This window comes from Globicephala melas, chromosome 8, assembly GCF_963455315.2.
Source record: "Globicephala melas chromosome 8, mGloMel1.2, whole genome shotgun sequence".
Taxonomy (NCBI): Eukaryota; Metazoa; Chordata; class Mammalia; order Artiodactyla; family Delphinidae; genus Globicephala; species Globicephala melas.
Window position 1 is genome coordinate 23,483,274 of NC_083321.1, and position 16,293 is coordinate 23,499,566.

At 34.5% G+C, this 16,293-nt stretch overlaps 1 protein-coding gene across 2 annotated transcripts in view; it reads right to left on the minus strand.

Annotated features, from left to right (window-relative positions):
• Window positions 1–1,055: 1,055 nt before the first annotated feature.
• The window catches only part of PDHX (pyruvate dehydrogenase complex component X), a 77,357-nt gene continuing 62,119 nt past the window's right edge, over window positions 1,056–16,293 (minus strand). Inside the window, exons 8-12 of one of the 2 annotated variants that reach the window (XR_004041280.2) lie at window positions 12,267–12,325; window positions 8,914–9,072; window positions 6,436–6,500; window positions 2,946–3,981; window positions 1,056–1,856 (exon numbers count right to left, since the gene is read on the minus strand). Coding sequence is in view for 1 of the 2 variants with exons in the window: in XM_030864729.2 (XP_030720589.2) it covers window positions 3,723–3,981; window positions 6,436–6,500; window positions 8,914–9,072; window positions 12,267–12,325 (542 nt within the window). In the remaining variant the exon portion in view is untranslated. Of the gene's footprint in view, window positions 3,982–6,435; window positions 6,501–8,913; window positions 9,073–12,266; window positions 12,326–16,293 lie in introns of both variants that reach the window. The other variant, XM_030864729.2, reaches the window with a different exon arrangement.

The following is a 16,293-nucleotide window of genomic DNA, read 5'->3' on the forward strand; positions in this document are numbered from 1 at the left end:
ATAGAAGAGGTTAAATTAGAGGTTTAAAAAGTAGCCACTTTGCTAGGAAGAATAAGGTTGCTTGGATTTGTTGCAAAAAATATAAGTAAATGTGAAAGTAAACTTTGTATGGTCAAAGAAATAAAAGACTGCCACTAACAGAGGCAAATGGTTTTTCAAAATACATCTTTGTACCCTACAATTTCAATTCAATGGTGTCTTCAATATTACAAGTCTAGAGAAACCACACCTTCCTTCAGTCCTCCCCGGCCCCATCTCTTGAAATCAACAGACACTAGAAAATAAATTTTAAAAATCCACAAAACTATTTCAAATGATTTTATTAGAAAACTGTTGTGTTTCCCATTTACAAAAAGCTTAAATGTTTCCTGAAATATACCACTTGCTGTACATAACTTATCAGAATCTTAACCTTTTGTACACTGGTGATGGGGGCCATGGAGGGTGGTGTTTTGGACTGGGAAACTGCATCACTGTTGCTGCATTATCTGATAGCACACACCAACCCCACATATTCATAATATACACAGCAAATGAACATGTCGAATATTCTTAAGTTTCTCCCGTCTTTAAAGCCCCTGACCTGGTACAGAATCTAACCAATGGACACTTTCATTATAGCAAAAGCTTCCAGCTGGTCCTGCTGATGGCTGTCCTCTCCATTTTGACCTACCTTGCATATTGTGGCCAGATTAACTTGAAAGTAATTCTGCCCTGTTACTTCCTTTTTCAAAAGTCAACAAAAGTTTCCCATTAATAACGTCACCATTTAAAATAATGGTTAATTCTTACCAGCAAAACGCTTGGTTCTTTCATTTCCTCACTTCACCTGAGAAAAAGTCCACCATGATGCAATGAGTAATAAGGACAAATTTTCCTTGAAAACTGAGAATTGTCAGTTTTATTTTTCTCCCACACTCTAACTACAATATATTAACTCACAGCACCACCTATCTTTCAATAAAAGGTTAGGAAACTAGTTTTACTTTTAGCATAATGCCCAAATATCTGGCCTGTACAATTTAGTGTGAAATTAAGTCTAAAATGCAGGAAGGAAAAAAAAAAATCTGAAAATAGAAGTTCCATTTGACATGTATATAAAACACTTATACCAGTATGTATCAATTTCTTAGTAATGTTTCAAACAAAGGAGTCTGGCCAGCAGTATACTGAAGATTTTAATTTGCCACAAAATAGACAGTGAACTGTGCCTGAAGATGTTAACTCGAAGTCGCAATCAGGGAGAAGCAGGGCCGTTTTGACTTATAAATTTTAATATTCATTGATATTTTCATGCCCAAGCGTTAACTAGAATGTGTGTTGCCTTTTCCTTAGAAGTCTTCCCAACATTTTGGTCATTTTCCTTGTTTAAATAAGAAAAAAAAAAAAAAAGGTATAAAATTTCATTTTCATATGCTCTCAGTGTGATCCCTATCAGTACTACAAGTAAGTATAAATTTATAACGTGGAAGACAGCCTGCTCATACAGCACACAGTTCATCCTCTGTTTAAGGATCCCAGTCAAGACACCATACCCCTTTCTCAAATCAGTGTTATTCTCTGACCTCACGCTGCAACAGAACTATTTTTAGAAATGATGATTTTCTTACATAAACCTAAGCAGTATAGAAATAGTATAGAAAATATTTTTTGGTCAGAATGAACGGGCATTTGTTCCAACAGCTGAGAAGTCAAACCATGAAAAGTCAAACCATGAGAAGCAACTGATTATATGAAAAGCCTGGCTGTGATGTCCATGAAGAATTAAAATGTCTTGAATTTACAGAGCATTTCTCCTGTGCAGTCCATGTCAGCTCTGTAAGGCAGGCAGGGGCGGGTATCACCACCCATTTCACCTACAGGGAAACAGATGCACTACAGTTTAAGCGTGTCAGTCCATTGGAAAAACAGAACTCCAAGCCAAGGGTGATTTACAGCTGTTTCACGTTCTATTCCTCAGATTTAAAAATTAGAAAAAAAAATTAATAATTTCAGTTAAAACTGATTGAAAATAATGTAACTCATGAAAGTTATTTTGAAAACAGCATTTGGTTACAATTTTCAGTAATATGACAAAAGTTTTGAAGACTATTTTTAAAGAATAGCTTGTCAAAACTAACTGGATTAAGCAACTTCTTAGCAATTGATATACTGGGGCTCTAATTATTTTAGAAAGCTCTTTTGTTAGAGCGTAAGTAGTTCATCATGTCATAGCATACAACTTGTACCACATAGTTTTTCTTCTGGTGATTCTCATCAGCAGAGAGTAACACGGCTCTGTGACTAGTTAATTAAATCACCATCCAATTCCAGTTACAGTTAGCTTGTCAGTCATAGCAGAGTTGTTAAAAGAGAGAAATAAGCTCTTCTAACCTTTACAACAATTAGTCAAATTTTCATATTATCAATGGAATAAAAAGGATAGTTCTCACCTGCTTCACAGGCCTTCTATTCTTTCTGAAGTTTTACATTTCACATCCATTTTTTCCTAATGTCATATTACAGTTGACCCTTGAACAACGAGTTTGAACTGTGCATGTCCACTTACACGTGGAGTTTTTTCAGTAAATACCTAGTATAGTACTACCTGATCCCCGGTTGATTGAATCCCCAGATGCAGAACCATGGATATGAGAACCAACTGTAAACTTAAACGCAGATTTTCAACTGCTTGGGATCAGCTCCCCTCACCCTCACAAGGGTTAACTGTGATTTTAAATTCTTTCTCTCCTCCTGTAGAATCCCTTTTAAGCTATTCCAGGGAAATTACTAATATACATCCAGGTACTAAACTTCTGTGTCATGACATTTAAAATACAATAGAAATTTTTATATTTTCTCATATTTTATTGCACAGTATAAACTTGATTAAAATGCACTAAGTAACAACATGTGTTTAAATCAACACTAACTTAAAATGTTAGGTAGGAAATAGCATAACTTACTTTAATATATCCCAACTCAGTATGAAGGTGAGCAGTTTATTTCTGAAGGTTTAGATGTTTTCACTGTAGTTTATTATCAAAGCAAACAAAATATTTTGGTCTCTTTCTTCACCTTTGATTCTTTTTAATTCTTCTTCTTTAGTTCACAGTGTCACAGAAGTGTAAAATAAGACTGATAGAAACCACTCTAAAACATATGGCTTTATATACATAAAAAATTCAATAATGTTGCCACAACCCCTAATACAGAGTGATTCTTATTTATCTGCTAGTATCCAGAATAAACTTCTGTACATACTAAATTGTTCAAGTATATCTAGAGCAGTGCTTATAAAAGTGACGTCCCACTGCTACATTAATGGGCATCTCTTTGAAGACCACTTCTAATTTCAACACAATTAAGGTAGAGTTCTAAAATTTTTTGCTTTTACAACTTATCATACATCCTCAAATATTCTAAAATGCTCCAGTGAGCCAAATATCTAATTTAATTTACATCTAGCTGAACATCCCTTTTGTACAGCACCAGTGGTTAAATTAAAAATGCATCTGACTAACCAAATGTTCTCTTCCTTCCGTTAGTTACAGTTTGTTATTTATTTATATAACTCTGAACCCAAAATGAAAATGAAGACAACTCAGGTCAAACTCTTTGACCCTAAATAAACATTTCATTCACTTTACACTTAAATACCTAATTGTTTTCCTATAGTGTATGTTTCTCAGTAACAATGATACAATTAACTAAGCCAAAGACCAACTTCTCATCTTTGAGGATTAGGCAAGTCGGATAGGATTCTCCAGGTTTGCTTTAAAACTTTCCAGAAACCTGGTAGCCAGTTCATCATCTACCACTCGGCTGTCACTGGACATTGTGACCGTTATGAGCTGGTGTTGCTGCAGTTTGGCATTACCCTCTTCATCCTGAGTGAGCTTCAGCACAGGTCGGAATCTCCCAACAGCCAAAATGCAGGCCTGAGGAGGGTTGATCACTGCAGTAAATTCATCGATGCCAAACATCCCCAAATTGGAAATACTAGGGGAAAACAAAAAGCTCTGAAGATGGCATGTCCTTAATCAAAGAACCCTTTCCCTGAGTCATATATTTTTACTTTATTAAAAAACTGTGCCACAGAACCTTATTCCAAGTTACTCAAAGACCAAAGACAAAGAATACCATTTACAGTAGGATCAAAAAAACAAGTATCAACACACAAATATTGTATCTAATATAAACATTTATTCAGCATTGAACTCGAAGTCCTAGGCAGAGGAATATGGCAAGGAAAAGAAATAGAAGGTATGAAGACTAGAAAAAAGAAATTAAACTTTATTATTCACAGATGAACTGATTGTGTACAAAGAAAATCTAAGCCTCTATAGATAAACTAGTAAGATTAATAAATGAATTTAGCGTAGTCACTAGATAATAAGTCAATATAAAAATTTATATCTATATACAAGTTGCTTTCATTAGAAAATAATACCATTTACAATAGTATACAAAATATCTAGGACTAAATCTAATGAAACGTATATAAGACCTCTAAACAAAAAATTATAAAACACAACTGAAAGAAATCAAAGAACAAGTGAACAATGGTTTATACCACGCTCATTCACTGGAAGACTCAACGCTATAAGGATGTCAATTCTCCTTAAACTTAAATTGATCAAACAATTCAATGCAATCCCAATAAAAATCTGAGCAAGATGTGTGTGTGTGTGTGTGTGTGTGTGTGTGTGTATGAAAAATGACAAGTTGATTCTAAAATTTATTTGGAAGTACAAAGCCAGGAAAGACAATCTTGATGGTGAACAAATTTGGAAGACTTTCATTATCATATATCAAGTTATAGTTTGCTGGTATTAAGCAAGGGAAGGACAAACAGGTCAACTGAAAAGGAGAGAGAATACAGAAAAGGACCAAACACACTTGGTTACCTTCTCAATGCTACAGACAAGTAGTAATCTTTTCAATAATTGAGGCTTAGTCCATTAATTATCCACAAAGGGGAAAAAAAGAGCATCGTGACCTTTACTTCCATATCAAAGACAAAAATCTAATTTCAGATGAATTGCAACCTACATGTGAGAAGTTACAAAGCTTCTGAAGATAACACAGAAGAATAACTTCATGACTCTGGGATAGACAATAATTCCTAGCAGAAAACAAGGAGTACTAACTATAAAGAAAAATACTGATAAATAGGATTTTATTAAAATTCAGAACTTCTGTTCATTAAAAAACACCATCAAGAAAGTTTCAAAGGCAAGGTACAAAGTGGGAAAGGTATTTCAAATAATATATATCCTATAAAAGTCTGTGTATCAGGAAAAAGGAACTACTATAAAACATTTTTAAAAATAGACACAAGACTTCAACAGGTATTTTATCCGATGAGTTACCAGATACCCAAATGGCTGACAGATAAATGAAAACAGTATTCACCATCATTAATTTGCATTTCTCTGACCACAAAGAGTACCACTACACACACTAAGATTCATTAAAATTTAAAACCTAATAATATTAAGAGTTAACAAGAATATGAAGCAACGGGAATTCTTCATACACTGTTGATGGAAGAAAAAAATGGTAGAACCATTTTGGAAAACTATCTGGCAGGATCTACCAAAGCTATAAACCCAGCAATTCTACTTTCAGGTCTATACAACAAAAATATGTACATATAGTCACCCTAAGACACTAACAAAAATGTTCACGAGCACCAAACTGTAAACAACACAAATGCCCAACAGTGAAATGGACACTAGCATATTTATACAGCATACTACAGAATACTATAACGCAATAATAAATAAATGACTGCTTCACACAACTACATGCGTGGTTCACCTCACAGACATTAATGTTGAGCGAAAGAAGTCAGACACTGAAAAATATGTATTTATGTAAAGATCAAAGTTGGCAAAACAAGAACTTCGGTGATAATTTTCAGAATCATGGTTACCCTCAAGGGGGTGAGAATTAGGAAGGGTAAAGGGAGGCTTATGGGATGCAGATAATGTTTATTATTCTGCTTTGGTTGGTTACACAGCTTTCTTCACTTTATAAAACATTGCAGCTACACTCCGTGTACTGTACTGTAAGTTATAAACAAAAATAGAGCTGATAATAACTCAGGAGTCTATGTGTTAATATTTTACCCCAAAGGACCTTAAAATAAATCACAAGTAGAAAAAAAATAGCTGACATTTATAAATCTATTGTATGTCAGACCCTGAATGTCATTCTATGAACATCTAAATGGGTTAACTAGCTAACCCTAATGGCTTCCTACTAGCTTTGATTCATATCAAAGACTAACTGTCTGAAGAACATTTTCACATATTCTCTTGTCTAAATAAAGTATGATATTTAGCTTAAATTTTTAAAGAAATGCTTCAGAAAATAAATGAAAACAGGTTAACAAGGACTTCATAAGTCTTATGTCTGATGCTACAAATAATTAAGTTTAAATTTTACCTAAAAGATCCTCCTTGGTATTCTTCAGGTAACAATTTTCCATCTCTAGCTTTCTTTGATAGAGCCTGAGAAAAATACAAACAGAGCATGACAACCAACACTACATTATATGGCTGATTTTGTCACTTAAAAATATGTTTATAGGGTACACTCTCATCTTTGATATGCCTTGACCTGACTTTATAAGAGACTATATATACATACGTGTGTGTGTATATATATATATATATTTTTTTAATTATATACATAAAATTTTCTCTAACACACTTAAAAAAATGAGTAAGTTAGAGCACAGATAATCCAAGAAGCTATACACATGTGAATCAGAACTCTAGAAAAATCATTTCCCTTTAAAAATTCTTCAAATATTGGAATTACCTTGTACACTGTGCAGAATGTTTCAGTGGTTTTTATATATACAGTGAAATTTTCCATTTTGCCTATAAAATTTTTTCTTGTAAGACAAAGTATTAGAAGAGCCTTTCTTGTTATTCTAGTAGCTTTTAAATAAATTATTCAACGGCAACAATCTCACAACCAACGCATCGATTTTCATTTCAGTGTTTGCTTCTTTTTCACCCATAACATATATATAACTTCAAACAGTTGTTAAAAAAACAGAGAATTTTATAGTTACTTTTCAGTATTATATGCATCTTCTGTATTGTTAGTCTTTGCAACTGATTTTTAAATGTCTGTTTAACATTCTAAATACTGCACCTGCCACAATTTAGTCATTTTCCTAGTGCTGTAATTTGGTTCATTTGTTTCTTTTGAATTCCTTCATATAAGTTCTCAGAAATGGAATTACAAAGCCCTAGAAAATGAACTTTTTTTTTTGGTTCTTGATCCTATAGCTAAAACATTTCCTGTGAGCTAGTCTACCCTGCTACAAGGAATGTAAAAATGCAGTAATTTCACTACACCCTTGACAAAACTGATGTCTAAAACCTTACAGAGGGAAAGACAGATAACACTCTGAGAGCTATATGAGGAAAAGTAGTTGAATTTCCCTCTACTTGGAATTAACCACACATCTTAATTTTTATTTTTCAATGCTTCAAAAGCAAGGGGACAGAGACTGAGTCTTTACATACGAAAAATTAATGAAGAATTACTTTATGAGGGGGACAATAGAGATAAGCTACTGTCATTGGGTAGATGATATAAATCTGGGGTTTACTTAATATTCTATATTGTATAGCTAACAAAAGGTACAATTACAATCCCCACTGAAAACTACTTAATTTTGAACCATAGATGATTTAATTTTTGAAAAATAAAACATTCTTTAAAAATCAAAAAAACGATCTCAACATATCACTGTGACTTACTGCCAAATGAATCAATTACAGATTTATATTATTTGGACATAGTTACTTACAAAACTATTTAGATCCAGAATGAAAAAAATAAGAGATGAATTTAGACTTGTATAGTCCTTGGAATATTAGAAGTAGAGAGGACAATCTACAAATGCATTTCTCCTGCCTTAAGCAATATAATAACTTCACATGATCTGAACAAGCACGTATCACATGAACTTTAAAAGGCATTTCTCTAAAGGCAGATGATCATAACACATCCTGATGAGTTACCAGGCTACAACAAATAAAAAACATATTCATTAAAAAAAAAAAAAAAACAGATGATAAGCACACGTAATAAATACACTTTAAGAAAATCTCTATAGACCCAAAACATCAGCAGGATATTCCTGTCAACGAATTCCTAAGAGTGTGGAATAAGAATAGATTCTGATGAGGATCATTGGTTTTGAAAGTAACTAATTCTCACTGGTATTTCCCGGGAGTGTGAATGTAAAAATCAAAGCTCATGTTTCCTGAACCATCCAGTTGACAAGACATAATACAAGCTGACTAGCAAATACTTCTAAAATATATCACATGCCTTACTAATTTATTCAAAAAATTTACTGGGTACTAAGGAGCTAAACTTTGCCTCTGCCTCTTAAAACTGTTGAAGCTGGCCTACTGCCTGCGTTCCGCCTATTCAATGTGATGTTTTTGGTGAGAGCTGACTCTTCCATATAGGACCCCAGGAAAAGGAAAGCGTTTTCGCTTCTGGAATACCAAGTACTTCTAGTGGTCTCGACTGTAGAGAGGAAATGAATAAACTTTTAAGAATAAAATGCTGTGAAAAGTGAGGTCTGTCCATTACCACTTTGATAGAAATATAGTTTCAGCTTTAATTTTAAAATTTATCTAAAATACCATCTCTAGAGTTGCATTATAGACTTTGGGAAACAAAGCAGCCAACTTGAACACAGCTGGCCTTAACTTGTACACATGTTATTTCTGAATTTTTAAATGTTAAATGTTCTTAAAATGGGTTGTACCTGTATAAAAGCTTAAAAGTCTATATACGTAATTGATAAGCACTTGGAAATACCAAAAATATACATTACGTGCATGCACACACACGTATCTCACAGCGTGGCAGATTATGCTAACCTACCTTCACAGAGTCAGCAATCTCTGGCAGACCCTTAGCAGCAGCATCTTTGATGACTGGTGTAATTAACCCTTTATCTGTTGCCACAGCCACTGAAATGTCAATAAAGGGCAGTTGCTTTGGGCTCTCTCCACCCCAGCTTACATTAACACTCGGCATTTGCTAGAAAGCAAAAGTAGAGAAAAATGTTGCTAAAGAAGTGGCTTTAGACCAAGGTTGTTATGGAAAAATAACTAACATTATTATGTAGTTTTGAAAGGGAATACAGCTAGACTGAAGGAAATAAATAAAACTTCGATTTGAAAAAAGTGGTTTGGACCTCTATATTAAATATCTTTTATGTTTGGGAAGAATAATTAAACATACCATCCTTTTTGAAGCAAGCCTGAGGAAATTCTGATGATGTACACATGTTTTGATCTCTTTATATCATGGTTAAGAAAAGGGCTTCCTTTGTTAAACCTAATTGCTAGGAAGTATTTAACGTTTGTTAACCTTCCTGTCTCATATGATGACCGACATGATCTTGAGGAGAAGAGGGGAGGGCAGAGGGGTAGTGACATCCAACCACATTACTTCTATGGCATGAGGAAGCCTGACTTTCTAGTGCAGCCCTGGGAAATATTAGCAGGCCCTTAATAAATGACTTCCCTATTTAAGAGAGATTTCCTAGGCTTCATAAACATATGCTATATACTATATATGAGCATGTATATATTTAATATACATACAACTACACTGAGGATGAAAAAAACCGGGAGATGACTAAATGCCTGGAAACAGTATGTATTGATAATGTTGCCAGACATCACTGGAGAAAATGATGCTGAAAAACAGATATCAAAAACTAATTTCTCTTCTCAAAAATTCATTGCTTTCTGCAGAGTGAGACCCAAGCCTCCCAGCATGTCATTTAAGCATGGCAATCCACAATTTGATTCCATCCAATCTAATTTTACTCCTGACCACTCCCCTAAGATGAATTTCCACTTTACTCAGCCTTCTCATTCTTATGCTACACTCATTTCTATTTCACCATCGTTCAACTGCAATTTTCACTTCTTCTTTCAAGGCTCAACTCTTTCATTCAACAATGCCACTGTGTCAAAATAATAAAGTCCCAATCTCCCAGAAGATTTTAAATTCTTCATGGACAATGAAGTAAAAGAAGAAAACAAAACAAAACAAACAAACCCTCACAAATGAAGAACGTCTGGCAAATAAATTTAATTAGAAAGTTATGTAACAAAAACCTCTAGGATAAAGCCTAGGTTGTATTCAAAGGAAAATTCATCTTAAACTTTCTTATTAATAAAAAATAATTATAAGGAATTACACATTCAAGTTTTCTAACAAGATATTTCTAACCAAAATAAACCTAGGGAAAAGAAGGAGGGAACACATAATGAAACAATGTAAAAGGAGTGATAAAGCAAATATGCAATAATAAAAGTGAGACAGTTCAGAATAAACCCAGGCATTGAGGACATTAAAATAATTATAAGAAACAAATTCAAATAACTCTAGGCTAATAAGTTTGGAAATCCAGGTGAGATGAATGATTTCCTGGGAATATGTAAATTTCTAAAATTGATTCAAGAAAAAGCTGAAAACCAAACAGCTTGATAATTATAGGGGAAAAAAATGGGAAAGCTGCCAAGGCCCCTTCCTTAAAATAGCACTAGGCTCCGATAGTTTTACTGGTGAATTCTATAAAACTTCAAGAAATACAAATCTTTGTAATACTGAAACAAGCACAGAGAAAGGAAAGGGAAAAACACAACCAAATTCATTTTATGAAGCAAATGATTTAGAAAAAAGAAAAGTCTGAAAAAGCAAGCACACAATTTAAATTACAATTACTTATGGTTTCTGATACAAAATTATAAAATGAAATCTTAACAAATAGTTAATGGACCACTAGAGACTCACTTGAAGAAGGCAAGAATGATTCATAATTAGAAGATTGTTAATATAAATCAAAATATTATTTGGTCCAAAGAGAAAAAACATACGAACACTGAGATACCAAACGACTGAAAAGGCATGCCTTTAAAATTCTCTATAGTTGTACTCTCCAAGAACTAAAAATAAACTCCTTATAAAAATACTTTAAATACAGCATTTAGTAAGCAGTGATGCAGAAAATAGCGTAGTTATAGAAAGAAGGCATGACAGCAAATGGTGCTGAGCAGGGATTCAGGAAGCCTGGGCTTTGGATTTACATCTCCAGTCGGACACCTCGCTGAACTGCAGGCTCTGACGTTCACCTGCCTTCCTGCCACCCCACTGGGACACTATGAGGTTTCCTGAACTTAATTTGTCCAAAACTGAAGTCTAGATTCCCTGCCTCAAACCTGCTCCTCTCCCAGTCTTAGCACATGGGAAATTCCATTCCTTCCACTGCTTGGACCAAAACCCTTGTCCTTCTTTCTCTCACATTCCACATCCAATCCACCAGCAAACCCTGGTGGTTCTGCCTTTGAAACGTAACCACTTCCACTCTTGCCTCTCCGCAAGCTGTGTTCCACACAACCGCCGCAGCAGGCTCTCCTTTTTCTTTTTAAAGTTTTAAGTCAGATCATGTTAATCCTTCGCTCAAAACCCTCCAAAGACTTCCTTCTCATTTGTCATAAAATTCCTCCTCCTTCCCATGGTCACCAAGGCCTCGTGTACTTCGGGACCCCCTTAGCCCCTCTCCCTCTTCTTTTATGTTTAATCTCATCTCTTACCCTCCTAGTCTCACTAATTCCACTCCAGGCACACTTCATCCCCAGCACCATGTCTCTGGGTGACACGATCCACTCCTCACAGCCTCTGTGTTTGCTGTTCCCTCTGCCTGGAGCATCTTCTACCACATCTCTACATGGTTTTCTCCCTCTCTTTCCACAGGACTTGTCTCAATTATCATCCTGCCAGAGAAGCCTTCCTTGGCTAACTTTTGAAAATAACACCTCTAGTTCTTCTGTTCCCTTAACCTGCTTTCTTTTTCTCCTCAGCACTTTCACTATCTGACATATATATTTGTTTGCCTCTCCCAACTAGAATATAAGCCCCATGAGAGCAGAAAATATGTAGGCTTTTGCTCACTATTATATCTCTAGTATTTAGCACATGCTAGGGGATCAATTAGTATTTGTAGAATAAATGGTCTTTATTCTGCTGTAATTAGTTGGAAGCCTTTGTGATTCTCAGTTTCTCCATCTGCAAAACTGAGTGAGATTAAATAACAGAATATTTTTAGCATTAAAATTGTAAAATTTTTGTCACTTAAAAATAAGAGTTCTATTTATTATCTAAAATCCCAAATGTGAGACTACTTTGGAAGCCAAAATTATTTGGGGTTTGCTACTTACTTTAAGGGTAACAGCTGCTGCCTTGATGATAAAATCGTTTACTGATACTTTGATGTCATCTGAAAGAAAAACAAGTGTATTAAAATTAATGTTCATAATAAAACTTTTAAATTAACCATTATGATTTCAAACTTTTAAATTATGGACTGCACTGACAAACAATGATAAAAAATATTACAGGTTTTGTTCGCTTAGTCATGGTTCCTCTGAGTAGAAAAACTTGCATTATATGAGGTCCTGGATTAATATTAACCATGAATATAAAAGTTTTCTCCTGATCCTGATTTACAGTTCTTTTAAACTGCTCAGATAGCATACACAAGAACTTAAAAGACACATGACAACCATAATCAGAGAGAAAAGATCCAAGTCCCATGTCTTGAAAAAGACAAATGGTCTGTCCATGGCATATATAGTCAGGAAGTTTACAAGATGATTCATTTTTTTCCCACATCCTTTTCAAATGTCCGTATTCTGTGTATTCTTTATAATACATGGATTATATTAGAACAGTGGCAGCTGTAGTCACTTTAAAGGAACAAATTTTAAATAGCGTTCAGAGCAGGGATGTTCAGAAATTTCTTTTTACTAACAAAGTGTACAATCAAAAAATTTAAGATCACTGCATTAAATAAGAGCTGCTTTTTAACTTAACAAAACAGGATACAGCAAATGCCAAAGATGAAGCAATGCTGGCGTGGGTCTTAATGCAATGAATAAAATGAGGTTCTCTGTCTAGTTTTATGGTGAATCCATTTAAATCAATTTCCTTCCAGTATAATGTTTTAAGATAAAGCTGGGGTCCCCTCCCTTCCCAAAGAGCTGATCTTAATGAAGCATTTGGTTTATACCTCTGCTTTTCCCAGTGCGTATGAAAGTGTTGAAAATGTAAACTACATTTGATTCTTTATTGCAACGGCTTCTATAAAAAGACTTTAAGATGGTATCTAGTCAGTTGATGGTATGTGGTAGGATACACAAATCCTGTTACTCTACTATGATGGAATTTTACATGAATGATATCTCATTCCAAAGGCATGCTAAGATTTCAGAAAGGGATTAGATGTATTACCATAAACCTAAATACTGTCAAACTGTCATGGTAATTGTCAGCTGCTCTTCTAATACACAGCTCTTACAATTCAGATTTCCTGAAACACAAGCATTTTTGTTTGTTTAAAACTCCTCTGGGAGCAGAAAAACAAACGGATTTCCAGTGCTTAGAGACTTAATGATACCCACATACAGAAAATTTGGTCTGCATAAATTCAAATATGCAGACAGAATATTTTATGAACACACTCTGCTTACCTCTCATGCCTCCCTCTGCCTCCTTCTCACTTTACCTACTATCCATAGGTGTCCACAGTGAAGACTTCCCAAACCATTTACCAGCTGATGGTTTCCAAATCTACTGCCCAAGTCCATAGGCCTCACTTAAAATTCCCTGCCTTCATCATACTCCTACATTTGACCACTTTCTTCATCTTGAAACATGTTCTCTTTCTGATTTCTGTGTCACAGACTCTCCTGGTTTTATTCCACTCTCTGCTTACTTACTTTCAGTCCCTTTCTCTCCATGTTGACATCTCGCCAGGTGAGAACTTTCAGTTTGATACCATTTATATGATAATGATTCCTCCAAATTCTATCTTGAATCCTGGTGTATCTGGAGCTTCAGACTCATACACCCTCTTTCTCACATGACATTTTCTACTTACGTGTCTGATAGGCATCTCAAATCTAATATGTGCAAAGGATATTTTTTTCAAGTTCCTTTATTTTAAAATAAAATTTAAAACTTACAGAAAAGTTTTTTTTGCTTTTTTTTTTTGTGGACATTTTCAAACATACAGAAAGACCATTGGTAACATTTATTAAGAAGAGAGTAGGAAATACATTGTGAGGGAATATCAAATATTCTCCTTTGCATACTGTTACAAAACAAAGTGTGGAACATACTTATAGAATGTTATATACTATAACCTTTAATGTGGGCCCTTTGAAGACTCATCAAAAAATCCCTAATTGAAAGGACATACCAAACCTGGTCCATGCAAAGATACTACACTAATCCATACCTCCAATGAAATAGTACTGTTTCCTGCCTCATGAGAGGAAGGAATCAGGAAAATTATTCCCACAATAACCTCTATATCATAACTAGCAAGTATGATTTGAAACCTGTAAGGGGAGCTTTCAGGGTTAACTTTTTGAACATTGATCACTCTGTCTAAAACAGCTTTCCACTTAGTTCCTTGGACTATTAAAATCTGTCAGGTTTGAAAGCCTGTACCTATACGGATTTTTCAGTTCTGCTTTCACTTAGGATGCAGAAAGCCACAAGAGAAAGTTGTACCCATCCAAATAGGGTGGGAGGAAAAGCAACATAAACTACAAAATCATAACTTTCTTGAGCTTATTAGGGAGCTGAGGTTACATCTAAGCGTTACAATTATGTCTAACATTTATAATTAGAGTTCCAAGGAGAAAACACATGAAGCAGAAGATATAGTTAAAAATAACTGTATCTGGGAGTTTTCCAAAATTAATGAACGACAACAAACCACAAATCCAAGAAGCTGAGAGAAACCCAGACAGGATAAATGCAATAGGGAAAAAACAAAAAACAAAAAATGTTAGGCATATAATAGTCAAGCTGCTATTGGAGAAAATCTTGAAGGCAACCAGAGAGAAAGAAAACATTATATACAGGGAAACACAGATTAAGAATGGCAGCAGATATTCTGCAAGTCAGAAGATAATGGAATGGTATCTTTAAGTAAAAATACTGGGGGGAAAAACTTATTTACTCAAAATTTTATACCCAGCAAAAGTATCTTTCAAAAATGAAGGAGACACACCCATTAGAATGACCACTATCAAAATCACAGAAATAACAAGTGTTAGTGAGGATACAGAGCAACTGGGACCCTGATTTGCATTGATGATAAGAATGTAAAATGATGCAGCCACAACAGAAAACAGTATGTGAGTTCCTCAAAAAGTTAGAGTTAGAATTACCATATGATTCAGCAGTAACACTTCTGGGGATACAACCACAAGATCTGAAAGTAGAGATGCAAAGAGATATTTGTACATCCATGTTCACAGAAGCATATTCATAAAAATCAAAAGATGGAAGCAACCAACTGTCCATTGACAGATAAATGAATACATAGAATGTGGAATATACATAAAATGGAATATCATTCAGTCTTAAAATGGATGAAAATTCTAACATATGCTCATTGTGAATGAACCTTGAGAACAATATGCTACGTGAAATAAGCCTGTCACAAAAGGACAAGTACCGTATGAGTCCACTCAAATGAGATACAGAGTGGTCAAATTCACACAGAGAGTACAATAGTGGCTGCTCGAGGCTGAGGGGAAAGGGGAACAGGGAGTTACTGTTTAACAGGTATAGTGCTTCAGTTTTACACAATGAAGAGTTTTGTGAATATGCATGGTGGCAATGGCTGCACAACAATATGAATGTACTTAATACCACAGAACTGTATATGTAAAAATGGTTAAGATGGTAAATTTTATGTTATGTATATTTCACCAGAATTCATAATTCAAGGGATGGAAAAAAATGAAGGAGAAATAGACTTTTCCAGACAAAAACTGAAAGAATTTTTTGCCAGCCAACCTGTACCACAAGAAACATTAAGAAAGTTCTTCAGGCAGAAGTATGATAGCAGATAGCTAGCACTCTGGTTCTGTACAAAGAAATGAAGAATGATGAAACTGGTAAAAATACATACAAGTATAAAAAGACATTTTTCCCCTCATTTTTAAAACTTTAAAATATAGTTGATTTGCTAAAGTAAAAAAAAATTATACATATATTCTGCTGACATCATATGTAGAAGTAAAGCATAAGAATAACAGCATAAAGGATGAGGGAGGGAATACAGGCATACTGTAAGGTGCTTACATTATACATGAGGTGGTGCAATAAAAATATGAAGGTAGATGTGATAAAGAATTATACTGTAAACCCTAAAGGAACCACAAA